Source organism: Dromiciops gliroides, chromosome 4 (assembly GCF_019393635.1).
Source record: "Dromiciops gliroides isolate mDroGli1 chromosome 4, mDroGli1.pri, whole genome shotgun sequence".
Taxonomy (NCBI): domain Eukaryota; kingdom Metazoa; phylum Chordata; class Mammalia; order Microbiotheria; family Microbiotheriidae; genus Dromiciops; species Dromiciops gliroides.
This window is the reverse complement of record NC_057864.1, coordinates 313,051,521-313,074,838: the sequence shown is the minus strand read 5'-3', so window position 1 is coordinate 313,074,838 and position 23,318 is coordinate 313,051,521. Positions and strand designations below refer to the sequence as shown.

The following is a 23,318-nucleotide window of genomic DNA, read 5'->3' as shown; positions in this document are numbered from 1 at the left end:
CTGAAACAATGCAGAAAATCTGTGATCTATTTATCATTCCTCTCGTGCTGAAGATTGAACAGCTAGTCTATGTGTTTGTACTTCAAAGTTTGCTTTCCAGTTTAGAAAACTAAGTTACCTTACCTGCAGGGCAGCCTTTTTCACAACTGGTTTTTAAAGTAGTAAGGTCCACAAAAAGGTGGTTAGTTAATTTTAAGTCACTTTCCCATTTGGGTTTGAAATAAGACAAAGGCTTTGCAGCTGTGAGATGCAGATAGGCCTGTTCATCCTATTTTAAAATTAACCTATTGTAAGTCCTTAATGATTGAGAAGTTCTGCAATTTGGAATAATTGGTAGTTTGTACTCAAGGGAAGCCTGTTACTAGAATAGCAAATAGCAGTAATATTGCAGGTCAGAATGAGGTGCCATAGCTGAGATATGTGAAGAAACTTCTTTGGTATTTGCCTATATGATGTTCAGCTAATTCAGGATTATATACTCCTCTGACTTGCATTACAAATGCATTCACCCCTACAATGCATAGCAGTTCTCAGCAATATCTGTATGAACTGTTATTTACCTATCAATGGGGTAAGATTGCCCACATTGTAGACCACTTCAATCTTGGCAATACTTTTAAAAACTGGATTCCAGTATCCTGAGAGAAGAAAGGAAACTGGATATTGACCTACCAAATAGGGAGAACTATAATGAAGGACCCCTTAGACTTCAAGGAATTTGGGACTATTAGTTTAAACTGGCCTACTACCTAAAGGACAAACATGCCTTGAGAAGTAAGAGAGATAAGCTCCATTAGGTGTGGCTGCTGCTTGACTTGTGCCAGGGGACAAAGATAACTCCAGAAGTCAGGACTACCACCTCACTCAAGCTTTCCCCCACCCCCAAAGGGAGTCCCATTGTCAGGAGGTAATCACCCCATCTATAGTCTATAAAAGCTTTTGCCTTTCTTCTGTTCAAGGAGATTGGTATCTCTGAGAATCATGTCTCTGAACCATCTCCCCTGTTTTCTCTAGCGCCTCAATAAAAGATTATTTTATTCTAACTGAATTGTGCATGAGAGGGTGTAATTCTTTAAAGAAGAATACCTAAGGACTGCCCCCCCCCACCAGTTTCCCTGTGACAAAAGGACATAATATGGTCAAAGTGAAAGCCATATGACTGTGATGGGGGTGGGCTAAGCCCTAAAGACTACACTGTTGACTAAGATGAGTGACAATGTGACCCATTTTTTGTACCACCTACCTCCCAGTTGGTTGTAGTAAAAGCTATTAAATATTTGTTCATTGAGTTGTCACTAATTTAGAGTTTGTAATAATTTGACTAGAGCTAGATTGTCTTTTCATTATCTAGAGAGCTTTTCCATGCAAATTAATAGTTTGCAGATTTTTGTAGTCTGTTTTGCAGCTTTGAAGTAATGTTGCCCTCTGTGTCCATGCTTAAGGTTTTACCTTATAAATGACACTGAATTATGATCCTCATGAAGTTTCAAAGTATTTGAACATGGTCATACGCAAATGGATGCTTGCTGCATAAGTTATTATATTTGGTTTCTTTTTGGAAATGTTTGTTTAGAAAGTTAAGTAGTATTGCTTTAAAGCTATTCTCTAACTCAGATGAATGGTCGCCTAAATTAGCAAAAATTAGTAAAATGTATTCAGGACCAGAGGCTAGCATGCAGCATTCATCTTTGTAACTGTCTTTGGATAGGTTATTCCTAATCTAGGCCTACTCTCTCTCCTGAGTATATTACCCTATTACTGACTGCCTGGTAGATTTCTCTTGCATGTCCCATCAGCATCTCAAATTCTAAATGTCTAAAACACAGCACATAGTCCCTTTTCTAAATCCTCCTTTTCACTGAACTTCCATTTTTCATATAACATATATTATAGGAGATAAGCAAAAAACCGAACCCACCATCATTCCTCACTTTCTATTACTGTGCAGATTGTAAACATCAGGGGTGGGGGCTGAGGGTGAATCAAAGGGAGTTTGGCATTTTTTATTGTGTTCTGTTTACCAGGGATTCTTAACCTGAGATTAAGAATTTAAAAGTATTTTGATAACTGTATTTCAATATAATTAGTTTCCTTTGTAATTCTATTTATTTATGTGTTTAAAAACATTCTGAGAAAGGGTCCATAGGTTTCAACAGGCTACCAAAGGAGTCCACCACACATACACAAAAATGTTAAAGAAACTCTAAACATTAATATCTCCTTTATCTTTCTATCTCCAGACCTCAGAAACTAATCTATGACTGTACTTTGACTAATAACTAATGTGAACTCTGCTTTTTAAATGGATAAAAATCATAATGCCTTACTGTGAATTTCACTTGAAGAAGGAGCTGACTTTACTTAGTATTGAAGGAAACAAGACCAATTTTTTGCTGCTTTTCTTTTACTTGACTACTCAAATGAATGAAAATAGGATTGAGAAGCTCACAGACTACACCTTTCATGGAGGAAAGGCTTCCTGCTGGTGTGTTTCCAACCTAGCACATATAGAGATGTGTTATTTACACATTACTGCTTCATGAAGGTGACACAAATATAAGGAAACTGTCAGACACATAACCTGATGAATGTTTTTGAAAGCAATGGCTCATATGTTTATCATACCAGACAAAAAAGAATTGACATGGCTTTTACTGACAACAATAATAATATTATAGACTGCAATGATGTCCAATAATTCAACACTATTTAAAATTAATATTTAGATCTTAGAAATTAGAATCATATAGAAAGAGCTTTTCATGGGGAGTTCAAGGGCTTATTTTTTAGTCCTGATGATGCAGTTAACCAGGTGTGTGACCGTAATCAAATCACTTGACTCAAGGCTTCTGTTTCCTCATCTTTAAAATGAGAATGGGCTAGGTGATTTCTAGGACCTCTCTCAGCTCTAAATCTGTTATCCAGCGTTCTTGGTTTCTTTCTACCTCTCTGCTATTCCTTCTCTAAGGGTTGCTTTAACTCTGGAATTCTGTAGTTTTGTAGTTCTCTTATATTCTTACTTTTCATTTTTTCAACAGCCAATTGTTAGATGCTTGTTAGTTACAATGCATTTTACTAGTTGATAGAGGATATACAAAGATAACTAGAAGATGACCTGCCGTTATGGAGATTTAACTTTGGAGGAAGAGGGAAGGGAGGAAAGGAACAATGCAACAAATGCACAAATATTCAATAACTACATAGTTATTATAAATGCAGAATAAAATATGGAGAACATTGCGGGGTGGGGGGAGGCTCATTCTGAAGTCCAAGGAAGGCAGTAACATTTCTGACTGTGGGATCAGGGAGGCTTTTGAGAGGGAGATGATATTTGAGCCAAGCCTTGAAGGAGTGAAAGGATTTCAACAGGCAGAAATGGGAAAGGAGATTACACATGTAGGGAATAGTATAAACAAAAGTAGAAAAATGCTAGCTTTGTGCCAGCTATGATGAGTAGTCCGATCAGAATGAAGTAGATCACATGTGGAGAAGAGTAGTGAAAAATAGACTATTGGAATATTCCAAATAAGTGATTATGAGGTTGTATATGATGTGGTGCCATTGTGACTAGAGAATAAAATAGATAGAAATGATCTATCCTTAATACTACTTCTAAAATAATGCTTAGCATTCCTATTACCTTTCAAAGACGGTACAGATAACTTTGCCTGTTATTCAAGGCCCTTCCCAATCTGGTATCACCCTATGTTTTCAACTTTATTCCATATAACTACCCTCCATGCACTCTGTGCTCCAACCATATTAGCTGCTACCTGCTTTCCTCATTCTTGCACCTCATGCCCCACCCTGTGTCATGTGTTCATATTGTTCCTTGTTGCATGTTCTAAATTGATGTTCATCCTTTCAATACCAACTTAAGTGTCACCTCCTCAACAATATTCCCTGATTCTCCCTTTCATTTGCAACTCTCCAAAGCATTTATTTTATAATGCTGTTTTTACTTGTTAGCCCTCTGTGAGACTATAAGTTACAAGAGGGTATGGGCTATGTTTTATTTAAGGTTTGTGTCTCCTCCAATGTTTTACAAATTGTAGGTACTGGATAAATATTTGTAAAATGGATGAATGAATGAATAAATTAATAACGAAATTAGAAAAGTCAGAAGGGAGAGTACAACACTTGGTAAACTTTGTAGATTCTATTCGTTTATTGCATTATTTCCTCTGCCTTCATTCCTGTTTACTAGAAAATAAATATTATTGGCATGAAAACAAGATTTTTATTTAAGTTAATCTACTCTTTTGGGTGGGGGTGTGGCATTGAGGGTTAAGTGACTGCCCAGGGTCACACAGCTAATAAGTGTCAAGTGTCTGAGTCTGGATTTGAACTCAGGTCCTCCTGAATCCAGGGCCAGTCCTTTATCTACTGTGCCACCTAGCTGCCCCCTTCCTTTACTCTTAATTTTTCTTTTTCCTACACTACAAAGGCAGAAGATTGCATTATTAAACATAGAATTATAACCACAATTCAGACATAATATAGGTCAATTCCAAATTTAACCTTCATATTATTTGAATATACTTAGAAACAGAAAAACACATCAATTGTAAACAAAATCAACTTTGGTTTAAATAGTTAAATGAAATTTGGTTTTAATATTCCATCTCTTAAGAGCCAATGACTCTTTGAAGTAAATTATATGATCTTTATTTTAACAAATGTTGCTTTAAGACTTATATGAACTGATGTATAGTGAAGTGAGCAGAACCAGGAGAACATTATGCACAGTGCCCACAATACAGTTTGATGAAGAACTATGAATGCCTAACTGTTCTTAGCAATACAGTGATCCAAGACAATCCCAAAGGACTAATGATGAAACATAGTATCCATCTCCAAAGAAAGAACTGATATTGATTGAACTCAAACTGAAGCATGCTATTTTTCACATTCTTTCATGTTTTTCTTTTATTCAAGTTTTCTTATACAAAATTACTCATATGGTAATGTTATTATTCAAAAAAGGAAAAAAAAATATGTTGCTGTAAGTTAAAAATTTTGTTATTGACCAGGTCATTTTCTTTAAAATGTATCAAGTGCTTTTCATATGTAAGCCACAGGATTTATTCTAATCTAAGGCCTAGAGTCTTAGAACTTAAAAAAAAAGCTTTCATTTCAGACTATATCTTTCCCCTCCCCTGCTTTTTATATGTATGTATGTATGTATATAGAAAAAGGGGTTGGGGTATTGGTTGTTTTGCCAAACTGTTTTGTTTTCTTCTTTTACACACACACACACACACACACACACACACACACACACACACACACACACACACACACACACGAAGAAAAATAAACAGTTCAGCAAAACAACAAACACCTCAACCAATTCTGACAATATATACAATATTCCACACCAAAGACCCCTGCAAAGAGGAGAGGGAAATGCATTTTTGTGGTCTTAGAAACTTTGTACAGCAAGGTTTGCTTTTTGAAAATCATCAGGATTTAAAGATAACCCAAACTATTTACATGAGTTTCCAGATCTATAATGCCCTCTTAGAATAGCTTTAAATGAAAAAGCATTCAATGTGCAATTCTATTCCATCTCGTAATCCACCTCAGCCTGTGTAGGATACACACACTTTCAGTCATCCCTGAAGTGAGTTTATCTGTGCAAATCTCCTTTCCCTAAGCCGTTACTTCATCCCAGCCCCCAAAACATTAAAAGTGCCATCTTATTAATAAACACTAAAACTGATACTATTATGGAATGAAAATACTGTATTATGGAGGCCTCTTTCATTGTTCTTTAAACAGATTATAGCATGAAAATGATTTTACAATTGCTATTCTTCTGCCTTCTCTGCTATGTGCTTTCATTATGGTATTATCTGAACTGCTAAATTAAAATCTTTGAGTCATAGCTATACAACTTTAAGAAACCTTAGAGATTAAGTCTAATTCCCTCCTTTCACCAGTGAGGAAATTTAAGCCTGAATAAATTAGATGACCTGACCAAGATGCCACAGAAAGTAAGCAGCAGAAACAGGTCCTTGAACTTCAAATCCTCTTCTCTTTCCATTTCACCCAACACCAATCTCCTCTGTTCCTTCCTGAACTTGTGTTGAATTTTCCATAGTATCAATGTGCTGTTGATCAAGAATAAGACTTTTCCATACTGCCCTGAAGTTTTATATTCCTTTGAACTTAAGCTATTTTAAAATTTACCAGAACTTCACAAACCCTTGGTAATTACGTAAACAAGCTATCTACACTGTAGAATGATTTTTAAGAAATTTGATTTTATGCATTCAGGTAATTAGTTTTTGTTAACTAAAACTAAGCTAACAGAATCATTAGGGATTCTAATGTAGGATTATTTTAATAAATAAGTAAAACAAAGTTTTGGACTTGCATGTTAAATATTTTCCTTTTTAACCTTTCTTAACCACATCTACCCACAGTAATCTCTCCCTCCTGATTCATAGGACATATTGTCTCAACCATATTTCTAATAACTATTCCCTTCAGTTTCAGTAAGTATTTAGAACCATCATAAACTTATATATTTAGAGCCAGAAGAGAGATTAGAGATCATTTAGTCCAACCCCTTCATTACACAGAGAAAGAAACTAAGGCCCAGAGAGACAGTTTGCCAAAGGTAGTAAATTGCAGAGTCAGAATTTGAATCCGAGTCCTCAAACCCCAAAATTCATTTTTTAAAGTGTAGGTCTGATCATGTCACTCTTCTTTCTACCCCATCAGGTAAACTCCAGTAACTCCCTATACACTCCAGGATCAAATACATAATTTTCTGTTTGGTGTTCAAAGCCCTTAATAACCTAGCTCCCTCCTTCCAGTCTTCTTACACCTTACTCCTAGATGTGCATTCCTTGATCCAGTAATACTGGCCTCATTGCTATTCCAGAAACAAGACACTCCATTTCTTGGCCCTACAGTACTGTATAAAACTATAGAATTAGATTTTCTTATCTCCCATGCCTGTAAATTCTCTCCCTCTTCAACTTCACCTCTTTGCTTCCCTAACTTCTTCAAATTAAAATCTCATGTTTTACAGGAAGCCTTTCCCAACCCCTCTAAATTCAAGTTCCTTCCCTCTCTTGATTATTTCCTTTTTATCTTGTATATAGTTTATTTAGTACACAGTTGCTTGCTTGCTGTCTCTCTCATGAGACTGAGATCCTTGAGGTCAGGGACTATTTTTTGTCTCTTTTTGTGTCCGTAGCATCAATACCTTATCATTCAACGAATATTCATCGACTGGAATTGTTTTCCCCCACTGTACTATCTATCTATATGTACACACACACATATTCAAACATTTTTATATACATGCAGAATTCTGAAATAAGCTTAACACTTGTTGAAATGTTTAATAAATTCTAGATTAATAGCCAGCACTTCTGATAAAGGCCTGATTTCTAAAATATTTGGGGATCTAAATCAAATTTATAAGAATCCAAGTCATTCCCCAATTGAGAAATGGTCAAAGGATATGAACAGGCAGTTTTCTGATGAAGAAATCAAAACTATCTATTGCCATATGAAAAAATGCTCTAAATCACTATTGATTAGAGAGATGCAAATTAAAACAACCCTGAGGTACCACCTGACACCTATCAGATTGGCTAATATGACAAAAAAGGGAAATAATAAATGTCGGAGAAGCTGTGGAAAAATGGGAACATTAATGCATTGTTAGTAGAGCTGTGAACTTACCCAACCATTCTGGAGAGCAGTTTGGAACTATGCCCAAAGGGCTATAAAGCTGTGCATACCCTTTGACCCAGAAATACCACTATTAGGCCTTTTTCCCAAAGACACCATAAAAAAGGGAAAAGGACCCACGTGTACAAAAATATTTATAGCTGTTCTTTTTGTGGTGGCAAGGAATTGGAAATTGGAGGGTTGCCCATCAATTGGGGAATGGTTGAACAAGTTGTGGTATATGAATGTAATGAAATACTATTATGCTGTAAGAAACGATGAAGAGGCGGATTTCAGAGAAACCTGGAAGGACTTGCACGAACTAATGCTGAGTGAGGTGAACATTGTACATAGTATCAACAACATTATATGCTGATCAATCATGGTGGACTTGATTCTTCTCAACAATACAATGGTCCAAGATAGTTCCAAAGGACTCATGATAGAAAATGTTCTCCAAATCCAGGGGGAAAAAAAAAAGAACTGTGGAATCTAGATGCAGATGGAACCATACTATTTCTATTGTTTTGTTGTTGTTGTTGTTTTTCTTTTTTAAGGTTTTTCCTTTTTTGCTCTGATTCTTCTCTCATAACATGACCAATGCAGAAATATGTTTAATGTGATTGAACATATATAACCTATATCAGATTGTTTGCTGTCTTGGGGAGGGGGCAGGGAGGGAGACAAATTTGAAACTAGAAATCTTATAAAAACAAATGTTGAAAATTGTCTCTAAATGTAACTGGAAAATAATAAAATATTTATATGGAAAAAAATAAATTCTAGATTGAGGCAGATGTAGACATACCATGCTATGCTTGTGGGTGGGATAGAGAGATGCATCAGATGATTGTCCTCTTATGTGGATTTGGAACTGAGGAAATGACTGGGTAGAGTGAGTAATCATTAAATCATCACTATCAACTTAGGTGGAAGTCTCTAGTGGAATGTCTAAGGGATCTCTCCTATTCCTTCTGGTGTTCAGCCTTTTTAATCAATGATTCTCATGAAGACATAACTGGTATGTTTGTCAAATTCACAAAGCTTGGGAAAATGGCTAATATAATATTTGATAGAATCTTGATCCAGAAAGATCTCAACAGGTCTGAGCTAATGAGATGAAATTTAATAGTGTACTATGCTATTGTTAATATTATTATTAATAAAGACATGAACTTTTATTCAGGTTTAAAATATTATCATATTACCTTCCAAAACAAATACTGTACTAAACTGAATTAAGAGGAGGAAAGACAAGTGGGAGGTAATTGTTCTGCTATGCACCAGCCTGATCAGGCCATATTTGAAGTACTTTATTCACTTCTGGATACCACATTTTAGGAAAGACATAACCTGGGTAGCATCCAGAAGAGTTCACTTAACATTGTATGGCATTGTGGATCCAAATGCAGCCAATCAATACATTTATTAAGCCCTTTCTATGTGCTAGCCACTATGCTAAATTGGAGAATTTAAAAAGAGGCAAAAGAAAATCCCTTTTCTCAAGGAGCTTATAATTTAATGGGGGAGACTGCATGCAAACAGATATATACAAAGGAAGCTACATACAGATTGTAAAGAATTAATTGTTATTTGAGGTTTCTATGCCTTGGCGCACACTGGCCTGGGGTTCTGCAAACCGTACGGTGCTCCAGCCACTTGTTGTAGCCATTGCCAGGGCTCTGGCACCTCACGTCATCACCACTCCCCGATGCCTACATGGGCGTGGCAAAATTATAATGATTGGAAGCCTAGTGAGGGCAGTCATGTGGCTGTCAGAGCGGCCATCCCATTCGCTGGGACTGTGTGGGGTGTTTCTAGGTTTGGGGAAGGAGAATAGGTGGAAGCTGGAAAGTGACAGGCATTCTGCTGCGTATTTTCAGCTGATTCCTGGGCGGTAGTATTTTTCAGGTATTATAATTTCCCTTTCCCCATTTTTATTTCCTTTCCCTTGATCCTTCTGATCCTGTTTGTGTTTTTTGTTTAAGTTCATTCTTGTTTTTTGTTGTTTTGGTTTTTGGGTTTTGTGGGGCAATGGGGGTTAAGTGACTTGCCCAGGGTCACACAGCTAGTAAGTGTCAAGTGTCTGAGGCTGGATTTGAACTCAGGTACTCCTGAATCCAGGGCCAGTGCTTTATCCACTGCGCCACCTAGCCGCCCCGTAAATTTGTTCTTGTTAAAATAAATCTTGTTCTGTTTTGAGGGAGGCTGCCAGTTTCCTTCCTTGCCCCAATATTGCGGCGAGCCACTTAGCTAGCACTCCCCAATTAAAAATTGGTCCACACAAGATAAATAGGAGATAATTAACAGAAGGAAGGCACTAGGATTAAGAAGAGTTGGGGAAGGCTTCCTGTAGAAGGTGGGATTTTAGTTGGGATTTAAAGGAAGCCAGGGGGTCAGTAATTGGGGTAGATGAGGAAGAGTATTCCAAGTATAGGGGACAGCCAAAGAAAATGCATGGAGCTGAGAGATAGAATGCCTTATTAATGGAACAGCCAGGAGGTCAGTGTCACTAGATTGACGAGTATGTGTTGGTGAATAAGATGTAAGGGGAGCGGACATAGGTAGGAGAGGGCTAGGTTATGAAGGACTTTTGATGCCAAACAGAGCATTTTGTATTTGCTCCTGGAGGCAAATAGGAAGCCACTAGAGGTTTGTTGAGTAGGGGGTAATGTGATCAGACCTGCATTTTAGGAAAAAATCACTTTACTGGCTGAATGGAGAATGAACTGGAGTGGGGAGAGACTTGAGGCTGCCAATTGCAATAATTCAGGCATGAGGTAATAAGGGCCTGCACCAGAGAGGTGGCAGTGTTAGAGGAGAGAGGTGGGGCCTATGCAAGAGATGTTGTAAAAGGGAAATCAACAGCCTTTGGCAGCGGTTTGTATATGGTGGGTAAGAGATAGTGAGTAGTCTAAGATGACTTCTAAATTTGTGATCCTGAGGGACTGACTAGAAGGATGGTGTTGCCCTCTGCTGTCATAGAAAAGGTAGGAGGGGATGAGGGTTTAGGGGAAAAGATGAGTTCTGTTTTCGACACATTGAGTTTAAGATGTTTATTGGACATCCAGTTTGAGATATTTGTAAGGCAATTGGACATGTGAGATTAATGGTCAGCAGAGAGTTTGGGGGAGGATAAGTAGAACTGAGAAATATGAAAGCAAGAAAGTTTCTGTAGTCAAGAAGCTTCCATTTTAATAGAAGGAAGACAGCACATGTTGGGAAAGAGGTGGCCTATGAAGGGTATTTTGGTTTGAGAATTCATACGGTTGGCAAATAGAACAATAGGGCACTTAATTGATATGCTCTTTCTGGAAGTAATGGTAGTATTGATCTGAAAGTTCTGAGAGCAAGAGGTGAAGAGGACTAGAGTATATCTTTGGATGCATCATGAAGAAGCATGGTTATATCTGAACTAGTTTGGATATAGCAGACATCTACTATTCAGGAAAAGCTCAGTTCCAGATTGGGAGTTCACTGGTATCTTCAAGTCAGTGGCTGAAAATGGCATGGTGGGATGAAGAAGCATTCCACAGGAAAACAGAAGAATTGGAGTTGTTTAGCGTGGAGGAAAGAAGCTGATCAGTGGGGTTATGATCATTGTCTTCAAGTGTTTAAATGTATTTACATGTGGAAGGAGAAATCAACTTTTTCTGCTTGGCCTCAGGGTTCATCCAGAAGCCCCAGTTGGAAGTAGTAAGAGGCACATTTAAGATTAATATAAAGAAAAACTTCTAAACAAAATGGAATAGTTGCTTGTTGTCCTTCACTCTCAAAGAGGACAAGAGTGACATCACTATGTTGGAGTCAAGGTACTGACTGTGGCTGATCAGATCAATTTGAGCTCATAACTCTCTACCACTGGTCAAACATAAATAATCCATAGGAACACTGGAGTGGAGATGTCTATAAATTTGCACATTTCACATTCCTTTTGAGCTACTGCAATTCTGCTTCATTCATAGAGCACAACACCTTCTCTGATGTGGGCATGCCATGCCAGTGTCTACCATCTCTCACAGTATTCCAGAGTTCTTCAGAGAGACATTGAGATGTCCTTCTTCTGACCACCATGTGAGAACCTGCCTTGCATGAGTTCTCTGTAAAATAGTCTTTTAGGCAAATGTACATTTGGCATTTAAACAACATAAGAGCTGTGCTCTCTGTAGTGGAATTTGAATGCTTGGCACTTTAGTTCAAGAAAGCATTTGAGTGTTCCGTATGTTATCTTGCAAGGTGACTTAGTGGAGGTGTAGTGGGTTCTTTCTCACTGAAGGGCATAAAGTCAGCTTTTAGGAAATGTTATAGAACAGGAATTCTAGAGAGGGCTATGCATACCTCCCAGGGAGTATGAGAGGCTTCTTTAGTATATATGGGGAATAGTTGGTAAATAGCTGTATTTTGCTGTTGAAATATTAGTGAAAAATAATTGTAGACTGGAGTTGTAAAATTTTTGGTATATTTACAGAAGCATATCTCACTTAACATGTTCATTGTTCAGTCTTGTCCAACTCTTTGTGACCCCATTTGGGATTTTCTTTGCAAAGATACCAGAGGTGATTTGCCATTTTCTTCTCCAGCTAATTTTACAGATAAGGAAACAGAGGCAAAAAGGGTTAAGTGAGTTGCCCAGGGTCACACAGCTAGTAAGTGTCTGAGGCCAGATTTGAACTCATAAAGATGAATTTTCCTGACTCCTGCCCTGGTTCTCTATCTACTGAACCACCTAGTTGCCTCCTAAACATGTTCACAAGTATCTAATTCCACTTCTAATAAATTCTCTCTCTGAATCAGGATTCTCAGTCCCATTCTTAAGTCCAAAGCAAAAAACAAAGCTGAAAGCTGAAAATTACACATAGGCATCTTTAAAACAACAACAACAAAAACCTGTATTGAGAATTCCAGCTTCAAACTGAATCAAGGGTTTCCCTAATTTATTTGGCTTTGTTCTGATAAACATTTAACATTTTTATGATACTAAAATAGTATTTAAGAAATAAATTTTTCTTAATAGAAAATTAATCTGTTAATTTTTTATATGTATGGTACACTCTAGAATTTATTTCCTTTCATATTGAATAGTGGGCATGAGAAGGTTTAATGAAAGTCAAAGAGTACAGGAACAGAAAAAGCAATGTCTCTTGTTGTAGGAAATGTTTTTGATTTCATGGATTGCATTCAAAGTAGCAAAGTTTCCTTCCAAAGCCTTGATTTGTGATCTGTGGTACTTTGGGAACTTTGTTTTAAAATAATTAAAACAGCTGATAATTTCTGCTCTCCGGTTTGTTTAACACAAGGAAATTTTATCCCAGCTCCTGCCTAAATTAGAGTTTAAATTAGCGTAGTAAAATAAAAGTTTTGTTGCATGTGGTTGCATTATGTCTTCATATAATCCCAAGAATTAGGGAAGGGCAAATATAGTGGTGGTGGTTCTTATATAATATAGAAATGTCATGTTGGCTGTATTGACATATTTTATTGATTATAATATATATTTATGGAGTTTTATATTTCTATAATTTTAGCAAGGGCTATGTCCTTTCCTTCTCACTTTTTATTCCATCAATATAAAAATGAAATAGCTCAAAGTAATTAGTGACAAACAAGTGAGTGTTTTGAAACTACAGTTAAATTTATACTCTGTACTCACTATTCCCATGATTTGGTCCTTGTAAATCTTCCTCAGTTTCTACCAATTGAGAGATATTATTTGATCTGTTACAGTCATTTAAACTGCCTAGCTCAATGGGTAATATACCCCAGTGGATTGCCTTCTGGTTAGAATAATGAGCATCAATTGGGATCGATGAAAGGGAATAATCTGCTGTTTTTGAATATAAAAATGTATCTGGGTCAGTGTAGTGGCAGGTGTTTGCATTCTGGAAAGCTCTGTCTCCTAGATTTCTAATGCATGGCCAAGTGAGTACACAGAGAGTTAATAATGTGGCTTAATTGCAGCAGTCAGATAGAGCAACACATAATTTATAGCTATTCTGAGACTGGGAACACAAGAATGATAAACTATATGATAACAACTTGTAGAAATTGCTAGTTATTGAAAGTACAAAGGAAGTAGTTAGATACCTTTCTCATTAGCTAATGATTTTTGTAAAAAGTATATGATATAATTTTATTTTATGAAAGTTTCCTACCTGTCCTAAGGGTTTTGGGTTTTTTTTTCTTTTACTGAAAAGTATTTGTGATATCTTTAAAAAGACACACAAATAAAAGCTTTTGCCTCATTTCTTCAGCCTGGTGTAATAGGTTTTATCTGGATTCAAAAAAGCCTGGGGTCCAAATCTTGTGTGCCCTTACTATCTTTATGGTTGAAGATAAATCAATGAACTTTTCTGGGTCTCAGTTTCCTCATCTAATAATTTTTCCATATTTAAATTCAATGGTCCCATAAATGTGGGTGCCTAGCCAAAAAAAATGAATTCATGTTCCTATGTTGCCTTATATTCATTGTTTTTCTAAAGAAGGAGTAGATTGCAAAGTAAATAGAAGGATAGTATACCCAAAAATGAACTTACTGCAAAAATGTATTACCCAGCCGACAGACTTGAATCCTTGTTTTCTCTTTGAAGTGAATGAGAATGTAAGTCAGTCAATCCGATATGACCTTTCTTAAAGGGAAACTAGTTAAATTGGGAGATTTTCATGTATATATCCAATTAATAAATCTGTGGATTGGGACTCTTTAAAAAGTTTCTTCTTTGCATATTCTTAGGTACTAATTAAAGTCCTGAATTACTACATAAACAAAGAATGTTTATGATGCTAAATGATTTCAGTCTACCAAATTGTGAGGGAAAAGTGTTACCCATGCCAGATAAAAATAGAATTAAAATATAACCATGAGTAGCATTTGATTTGAAAGTTGAGAAGTAAGCTCAGTTTTCTGTTTTTGTGAAGCTTCCTAGGAGTTCAGTAAAATTTCTTTTAAAAGGTTTTTAAGTCTCTATGGATACTTAGTGGCTTTAATGGTATGTGATGTGATCCATCTATGATGAAAGGCCAAAATGGCAACAAATTTAAAGTTAGCTTAATTTCAAAATTAATACAAATTCTTAAATGCAATGGTCAGCTTAGGAAATACGTTCTTGGTTAATTATATGTTAAACAAAAGATTAAGAATCACATTAATTATTTCTGTTTGTAAGTGTTTCTTTTTTTTTAATTGGAAAAGGGAATTCCTTCGGCTTTGAAATGTGACTTTGAGGGTGGAGGTCTTTCTAAAGGTGTTGAAACCCAGAAAGTGTCTTCCTTTCTTAAACTACATGTGACACAGACATAATGGAAAGGGTTTGTCCCCATGGTAACATATTTGCATTTGGCAAACCAGAAGTGGCTGGTTTTTGCTTGGTGGTATAATTGCTATATATTGACAGCAGATTTCAAAACTATTTATAAAATGTCGGGTAGATGAGCATATGTACAAGGGGGATGCACATACCACATCGCTAGGCTTGATTAGACAGTTATGATGACAGAGAACTAGGCATGGATTACTGAGGTGTCTTTGGCATTTCTTAATGTGTCTGTCACAGAGTGAAGGCACAAAGGTTTTCAAGTGATTTAAAACATTTCTCTCATTTCTCTTTTTAAACCAGGTGACAAAGGAACTAAAACAATATGACAATAAAATTATAGAATGTAAATTTGAGAACAACAGCTGGGTCTTCATGAGACAGAGAACAGACAAAAGCTTTCCAAATGCTTATAACACTGCCATGGGTAAGTATGGTATGATAACCCTCTGACCACTGTTAGCTTATGGAGAAGAACGTGGTTATGGTTTGAGAACCAAGAACGTAACTGTTTCTTTGTCCCTCTTTCCTAGGACTGAGAGATTATCAGATTAATGGGTGGTTTTATTGGGGACATCTCACTATAGACCTGTTTAGAGATCTTTATTGTACTAGGTAATTTGTCCTCTCCCTTCCCAGGACTACATTAACTTGAGCTGATATACTAAGGAAAGATGCTTTGGCAGGATAACAAACTACAAGTTGAATTTGTTGAACAAAAAAAAAGCCATGGTAATTTCAGCTCTATTCAAAACAGCAAAAATCATTGTTTGCCAGATGGGAAAGGACAAAATTAGTAGGGGAAAATGTAATTTCAAGCTCCTAAAATAGTTTTACAAACAATGGAGAACAAAGTAAATGAAAGCCATAAAAATGCTGTCCTTTTACTATTGTGAGGGCTTTAAATTCTTCAGATAAAACTTGATTGTTTTTGGAATTCAGAAAAGTAGCTGTCTTTTAAACGGACAAACAGGGATTAATTGAGGCTTATAAGGTAAATTTCTGTTCCTAAGAGTTGTTATTTTCAGCTTCAGTTTTAGGGCTCTTATAACTTGCCATCCTCAACTTGTAGTGCTGACAACCATTGTGTCAAGTATAGGCCCACAATGAAATATGATAAAGGTGATGATAGTAGTAATTATAATTAGCTTGTGAGGAAAAATAGGCAAAGAGGCTTATATAGTTTATGGAACCAGATAGTATACCATTCAGTCTACCTTTTTAAAAGATGCTTTAGTGAATCAAAGTTGTGAAATGCATGTTTTTGCCCTCATTATCACTCATTGAACTGCTAACAACACTCTCCAGTGTTAATGAATCTAAAGTACATTTAGTATTTTTAAAAAGACTTTATGTTATGTTACATTAAGGCTGTGAAGGAAAGGGGTTCCTTATGCCTCTTTGGGAAACAAAGTATTCCTTGAGAGATGAATAAATAACCTCTTTCCTTCCTCCTTCTTCTCTTCTTCTTATTCCTCCCCGCTCCACCCCCCTCACCTTATCTAAGACTTCACTTTTCCTAGAGACCAGTATTTCCATTTGTCCAAGAGAACAGCTATCCTACAAAAATACTTTATAGGTAAAGTCAAATTGGGAGCCATAAAAGATATTATTAGTAAGTATTTCCCTTTTAAAATAAACTATTTTAGGTGGCTCAAAATTAAGGTACCTAAAGGGATAACTGAATAAATAGTTGGATTATAAATTACTATATTTATCATAAGAAAATATAAGCTTCTTGAGGATAAGGGCTTTTCCTATTTTTTTTCCTCTCTTTCCCACAGCTTAGAATAGTGCTTTGTACATATAAATTCTTATTAATTCTTACTTGTGCTTAATACATACTTGTTGAATTAAATTATATAATTCATGTATTAAAAGATGAACTTTACTAAATTATTATTATTAGAACTTAACTGATATGATCTGTGGCCAGGATCAGAGTTGATTTGGAAAAGAGGGACATATTAAGCCAGGCTCTTTCTTATCTTGAGGAGGGAAATGTGAATGCCAGTTTATATAATGTATATCATCGTTTTATAGTCTTTTAAAACCAAAACCATAATTTGGAGGGGGGGGGAGTGGCAATGAGGGTTAAGTGAGTTGCCCAGGGTCACACAGCTAGTAAGTGTTAAGTGTCTGAGGCCGGATTTGACCTCAGGTCCTCCTGAATCCAGGTCCGGTGCTTTATTCACTGTGTCACCTAGCTGCCCCAGTATTCTTACATTTTAAAAGATATTTATGAGGGCAGCTAGGTGACACAGTGAATAAAGCACCGGACCTGGATTCAGGAGGACCTGAGGTCAAATCCGGCCTCAGACACTTAACACTTACTAGCTGTGTGACCCTGGGCAACTCACTTAACCCTCATTGCCCTGCAAAAAGTAAATTAAGAATACTACTACTGAATTTATATACCATGAGGGAAATGTTAATTCCTTTAACAATTTAGTTTATTTAATAGGATTATTAAAGTGGTTATAATCTATATAGCTAGATGTCATAAAAATAACCAGATGGGGTGAATGGCATGGAGGTGGGAATATAATTCACAATAGACAGCAATTCTGCTGATTTTTACTTTCTTTGTAGTCATGGGCAAGTCACTTGAACTCTTCATAGCCTCAGTTTCCTCTAGGTCCCTTTCAGCTCTAGATGTATGACCATTTGATTCTATGTGCTTCTTCATTGTACCCCTTTATGTTAAATAGCTTGTTGTTGTTCAGTCAGTCATTCAGTTGTGTCTTACTCTTTGTAACCCCATCCATCCAAGCATGGTAATACTGTCCATGGGATTTTCTTGACCAAGATATTGGAGTGATTTTTCATTTCCTTCTCTAGTAGATTAAGGCAAACAGAAGTTCAGAAACGTGCCCAGGGTCACATAGCTAATAGGTGTCTAAGGCCAGATCTAAACTCTGTTCTTTCTGACTCCAGGCCCAGCAATTTATCTACTGAGCCACCTAACAACAACTTGAATTGTATTTCTGTTTTCTTTATTTTAAAAGAAAATTATTGAAGCCCTTTGTTGTTGTAGCACATTCTTTTCCAAATATATCCCTTCCTCTTACTTAGCAAACCATCCTTTGTAACTAAGATGGGGGTGGGGTGGGCAATGAGGGTTAAGTGACTTGCCCAGGGTCACACAGCTAGTAAGTGTCAAGTGTCTGCGGCCCGATTTGAACTCAGGTCCTCCTGAATCCAGGACTGGTGCTTTACCCACTGCGCCACCTAGCTGCCCCCAACTAAGATTTTTAAAAGCTAAAAACAAGCAGTTCAGCAAAACTAATCAACACATCAAATGTGTCTGACACTATATATATATTTCACATGAATAGTCAGATCTTCTTCTCTGAAAAGATGAGAGAAGAATCCATTTTTCTTGACTCTTTTCTGGGGCCAGACTTGTTTGTCATAATTATACAGTATTCAGTTTTATTTTATTGTTCTTTACGTTTGTAGTGTTGTCATTGTGTGTATTGTTTTCCTGCTTCTGCTTACTTTTCTCTGTTAATAGTATGAGTCTTTTCAAGCTTCTCTGAATTCTTCATGTTTGTCTTTTACTATAATATTCCAGTGCCTGACACATAGTAAGTGCTATGTAAATGATAGCAGCCACTACTACTACTACAGCTACAACTATTACCACTACTAAATTCATATTCCATAATTTGTTTAACCATTTCCCAGTTGATAAGTATCTCCTCTTCCCCAATTCTTTGCTATCACAAAAAGTATTGCTATAGTTATTTTGGCATATATTGACTTCCTTGGAGTACCTGACTAATTATGGTATCTCTGGGTCAAAGAGTATGGATGTTTTAGTCAAGTTTTTTAAAAAGCATAATTCCAAATTGTTATCCAGAATGACTGGATAATTTCACAACACCGGTAACTCTGTGTTATTATGCCTGTTGTTGTCTACTTTCCATGACATTTCTATAATCCTATATAGTGTCTTGGCAAGTAGATTCCCAAGTATTTTATATTATCTACTGTTACTTTAAATAGAATTTTTCTTTCTATCTCTTGCTGCTGAACTTTGCTGGTTATGTATAGAAATGCTGATGATTTATGTGGATTTATTTTATATCCTACTTTGCTAAAGTTGTTAATTGTTTCAAGTAAATTTTGAGTTGATTCTCTAGCATTCTCTAAGTATGCCATCATATCATCTGCAAAGAGTGATAGTTTTGTTTCCTCCTTGCCTATTCTAATTCCTTTAATTCCTTTTTCTTCTCTGATTGCTAAAGCTAACATTTCTAGTACAATATTAAATAATAGGAGTGATAATGGACATCCCTGTTTCATCCCTGATCTTATTGGGAAGGCCTCTAATTTATATCCATTACATATAATGCTTGCAGATGGTTTTAGGTAGATACTGCTTATTATTTTAAGGAAAGCTCCACCTATTCCTAAGTTCTCTAGTGTTTTTATTAGAAATGGGTGTTGTATTTTGTCAACAGCTTTCTCTGCATCTATTGAGATAATCATATGATTTTGGTTAGTTTTCTTATTGATGTGGTTGATTATGTTAATAGTTTTCCTAATGTTGAACCAGCCCTGCATTCCTGGTATAAATCCCACCTGGTCATAGTGTATTATCCTGGTGATCACTTGCTCTATATAGTGTCCAAAGTAACTTCAATGGCATTGTAACCTAGCGCATGGTAAGTATTCAATAAGTGTTCGTCAAATGAATGAACGATTACTCCTGAACAAAAACAAGAAAGTTGCAATTTTTCAATTTAATATTAATCCTCAAATTAAGAGTTGTTTGTATCACTTCATTTTAACGCAATAAAACTTACTAAAAGCACTGTAACAAGTAGGTAGAAAAACTAATTTGTTTTGGAATGTGTTGTCCATGTCTTCTGAAATATAAGTTCCTAGACCCTTTGTTTTACACTTTTACACACTCCACTGTGATGAATTGGCCCTAATGAAGTGGTTTTGCTTTTCTTTTCTTTTCATCCCTAGCTGTATGCAACAGCATCTCAAACCCAGTCACCAAGGAAATCCTCTTTGAGTTCATTGACAGATGTATGACAACTTCTCAAGGACAAACACGCAAACATCATCTGGACCCAGACACAGAGCTCATGCCTCCTCCACCTCCCAAAAAGCCACGTCCTAGCATCTAATTTCAGGATTTAGAAAGAAATAAATGGATAATGCCTGATATTGAATTACAGTTTGTAACCAGAGGAACTATTAAAAAAAAATGGAGCTATACATTTGAGAGGAGGGAGGAAGAAATAACAACAAAAACCCTGTATTGTAGCTGCCCTGTAAATATTTGATGCATTTTCTCCAGTGCTACAGTACATCATGGACTTGAACATTCTCTTTTTACTTGATAAACACAAGCTTACCTTGTAAAATCTGAAGTTTGAATTATCCAAAGGTTTAGATAAGATTAGAATCAATGGAAAGAGGCCTTGTTTATATATGGATAATCTTCACCTTTAATTTATAATGTTACTAATTTGGAACTGTGAGTAGAGGAAACACTGTATTTTTAGGGACTATCTTTCAAAAATAGTAAAGTTACAACCTTTTTCCTTTTCTAAGTGATGGAGTTAATCTCATTTATCATAGATTTCCTACATTTCAGAAATTGATGTGTTGAAGAAAACTAGAATTGTTTGAGTATAATACTAGTAAAATGAGTCTTACTCATTTTAATACTTTTTGTGGGAGGCGAATATAAAAAAGTGAAACTTTATTGTTATAATTAGCTTCCTTTCTAAAGGAAACCTGTTGGGTATTTTTATCTATTTCTGTTATTTGAACTCTCATATGTAATGTATAGTGTGCCATTTTTAGCTTTGCATTTTAAGCTTCTCCATCGAAAATGAGCACCCACCAAATCCCTGTATGTAGCTCTCTCATGTGAGACTATTTCTAATGGCAGGGCTACTTTAGCTTAACCCTCTAGAGTGACAACACATTGTAAATGACATTAAAACACACAACTCACTGTGATATGCAAGAGTGATAACCAATACAAATGATCTTGTGTTAGTTCCCCTGAACAAAACAGCAAAGGAAATGCCAGGTAACTTCTCTGATTAGGAAGTAATGTCAGTGGAATAGAATACTGTCATGGGAAAATGGTCTCCCACTGCTATATAAATGCAGAAGCAAACACTAGACATTCAGTGGAACTAAACATCAAGAAAACGAAGACATTTATTTTCATAACCAGTGTTGGCTGTTCTATACCAGTGACATTATTCTTGTGATGCCAAATGATCCCAATAACAAATAAATTGATGAATGTTTGTATTGGGGACAGATCTTCAAACCCTCTTCTACATGTATTCTGATTGAAGAGCTTTATTTTGATTGGCATGTAGAGGAATTATTCTAAGATTAACCCAATTAATAACCAGTACATTTTAAGAAGTTTAGATTTTAAAGGGTTTCTGTACATGTAGTTTAAGAAGGGACCTTCATGGATCACAGTTTATATATGCATTACTGTTCAGGGGGTATGTATGTTTTTCAAGATACACCTACACATGAAAAATCCAAATGGGTTATCTGGTCTGATTACCTGACAGGATTTTATCTGCCAGGATTCAGTTGGTTATTACCAAAAATATGTTTCTAAGTAACATGGATTTTAATGTTTCTAAACAAAATTTTCTCTTGTATTAATTTTTCTATATAAAACACTAGGGTCATGCTTCATGAAGGTGTTTTTATTTGATACGCTGTGTTGTATAATATGTATTGTGGGTTCATCCTAATTGCCATTTCTGTGTTTCTTTCCCGGGGAGTTTGTGTGTACTACGACATTAAAAGGGTTAAATAAGCTGCTTACTGAAGTGACAGGTGAGAAGAGGAAAATGCTCATGTTTCCATAATATCTTTTATACAAAGTAAAATATGGGGAATTGCCTATGCAAGGTTACAAAAATTGATTCTTTCCCACGCTAATAAGCCTTACACAAATTTGATGCAAAAATCCTATGCAACCCTGAAAGCTACTCCATGCATCATTGGGGACAGTGACTTCCTTTTGTCTAGCATATAGGTTTCTTACCAGACTACTTAAAATACAGCCCTTTTGTGAAGAGAATTTACAATTTACTTTTGTCAATTATCTTTAGTGTAGCTAAAATGTCTATGGTAATTGTAACCTTTTTAATGAGTTATGTGAAAAGAACATCTCCTCTTTAATATATCCAGATATTTTCTCTCCTCTGTATGCATTTCAGCAGAACTTTTATTAATTTATCCTTTTTTTTTTTTTTTTTGCTGCAGTGCAGTATAACGGTCTGTCTTCCAACTCTATTCTGTTTAGTTCCTGAGTGCATTCACTACTGTCCTCTACATCTTTAAAAGCAATCTAGAAGTAAACTAGAAAATTAAATGTCTAGTGAAAACCTAAAGCTAGACTTTAGGACAGCCGAAAGGAAGAGTTGATTCTGCTCTTCCCATCTCTTCACACCACATAAATTCTGGGATTAATCTTGTGGACAATATTAAGAAACTCTTCAGCTCTTAAAACAGAGAATGTGAAGCCCTCTGATTTGTGGCTTGGAAAAGGTGTGTAATAACTGTCAATTTTTGCATTTATCATTATTTTCAATTAAGTTTTCAGAAAATGTTAGGAAATTTCTCCTAAAATTGTGTATCAAAGAGTATTTTAATAAAGCTACTGGTTTAAAATAATGGAAGCTCACTTGCTTTGTCATACTGGTGAGCATTTGTTAGCACCTTGATGTCTGGAGGTGATTTTTCATCCCACTCATCCCCATTGCTGGCAATGGGTTGTGCTGCTACCAGCCACACTCCGGCTTTTCAGACACCAGAGATTTACCATGTTGGCTAGAGAGCCCACACATGTCCTCCCTAAGAACCACAGCCTTTGATGTCAGGAAAAAATTATGAAGGTTGCTTTTGCTACTGTTGGAAAAGAATGGAGCGGGGAAAAGCAGACAATTTTTATGATGCATTAGCATTTATGTTTATTTGTTATCGTCTTAGCATTCTACTGTATAAAAAAGAACTCTGTTACGTGTTATTTTTTTAAATGCATTTGAATTTTGACAAAATACTTAGCAATAAATGTTCTGGAACAATAAAATTATGGAGTATCAAAACCATCTTGTGTTGACTGCATTTTTGTATCTTTATGTTTTCCATCTGTAAGTCCCTATTATAGTGAACTACATGAAGATTTAAAAGTAAACTTTTCTCGGGGCAGGTAGATGGTACAGTGGGTAGAGCTCCAGCCCTGGAGTCAGGAGGACCCGAGTTCAAATTTGACCCCAGACACTTAACACTTACTAGCTG

General features: G+C 36.0%; 1 protein-coding gene across 1 annotated transcript in view; it reads left to right on the top strand.

Annotated features, from left to right (window-relative positions):
• Positions 1 to 23,112, top strand: part of RNGTT (RNA guanylyltransferase and 5'-phosphatase) — a 366,172-nt gene extending 343,060 nt beyond the window's left edge. The window contains 2 exon segments of the mRNA XM_044004408.1: positions 15,309 to 15,432; positions 19,989 to 23,112. Coding sequence (XP_043860343.1) covers positions 15,309 to 15,432; positions 19,989 to 20,152 — 288 coding nt within the window. The 3' untranslated portion in view covers positions 20,153 to 23,112.
• Positions 23,113 to 23,318: the final 206 nt, after the last annotated feature.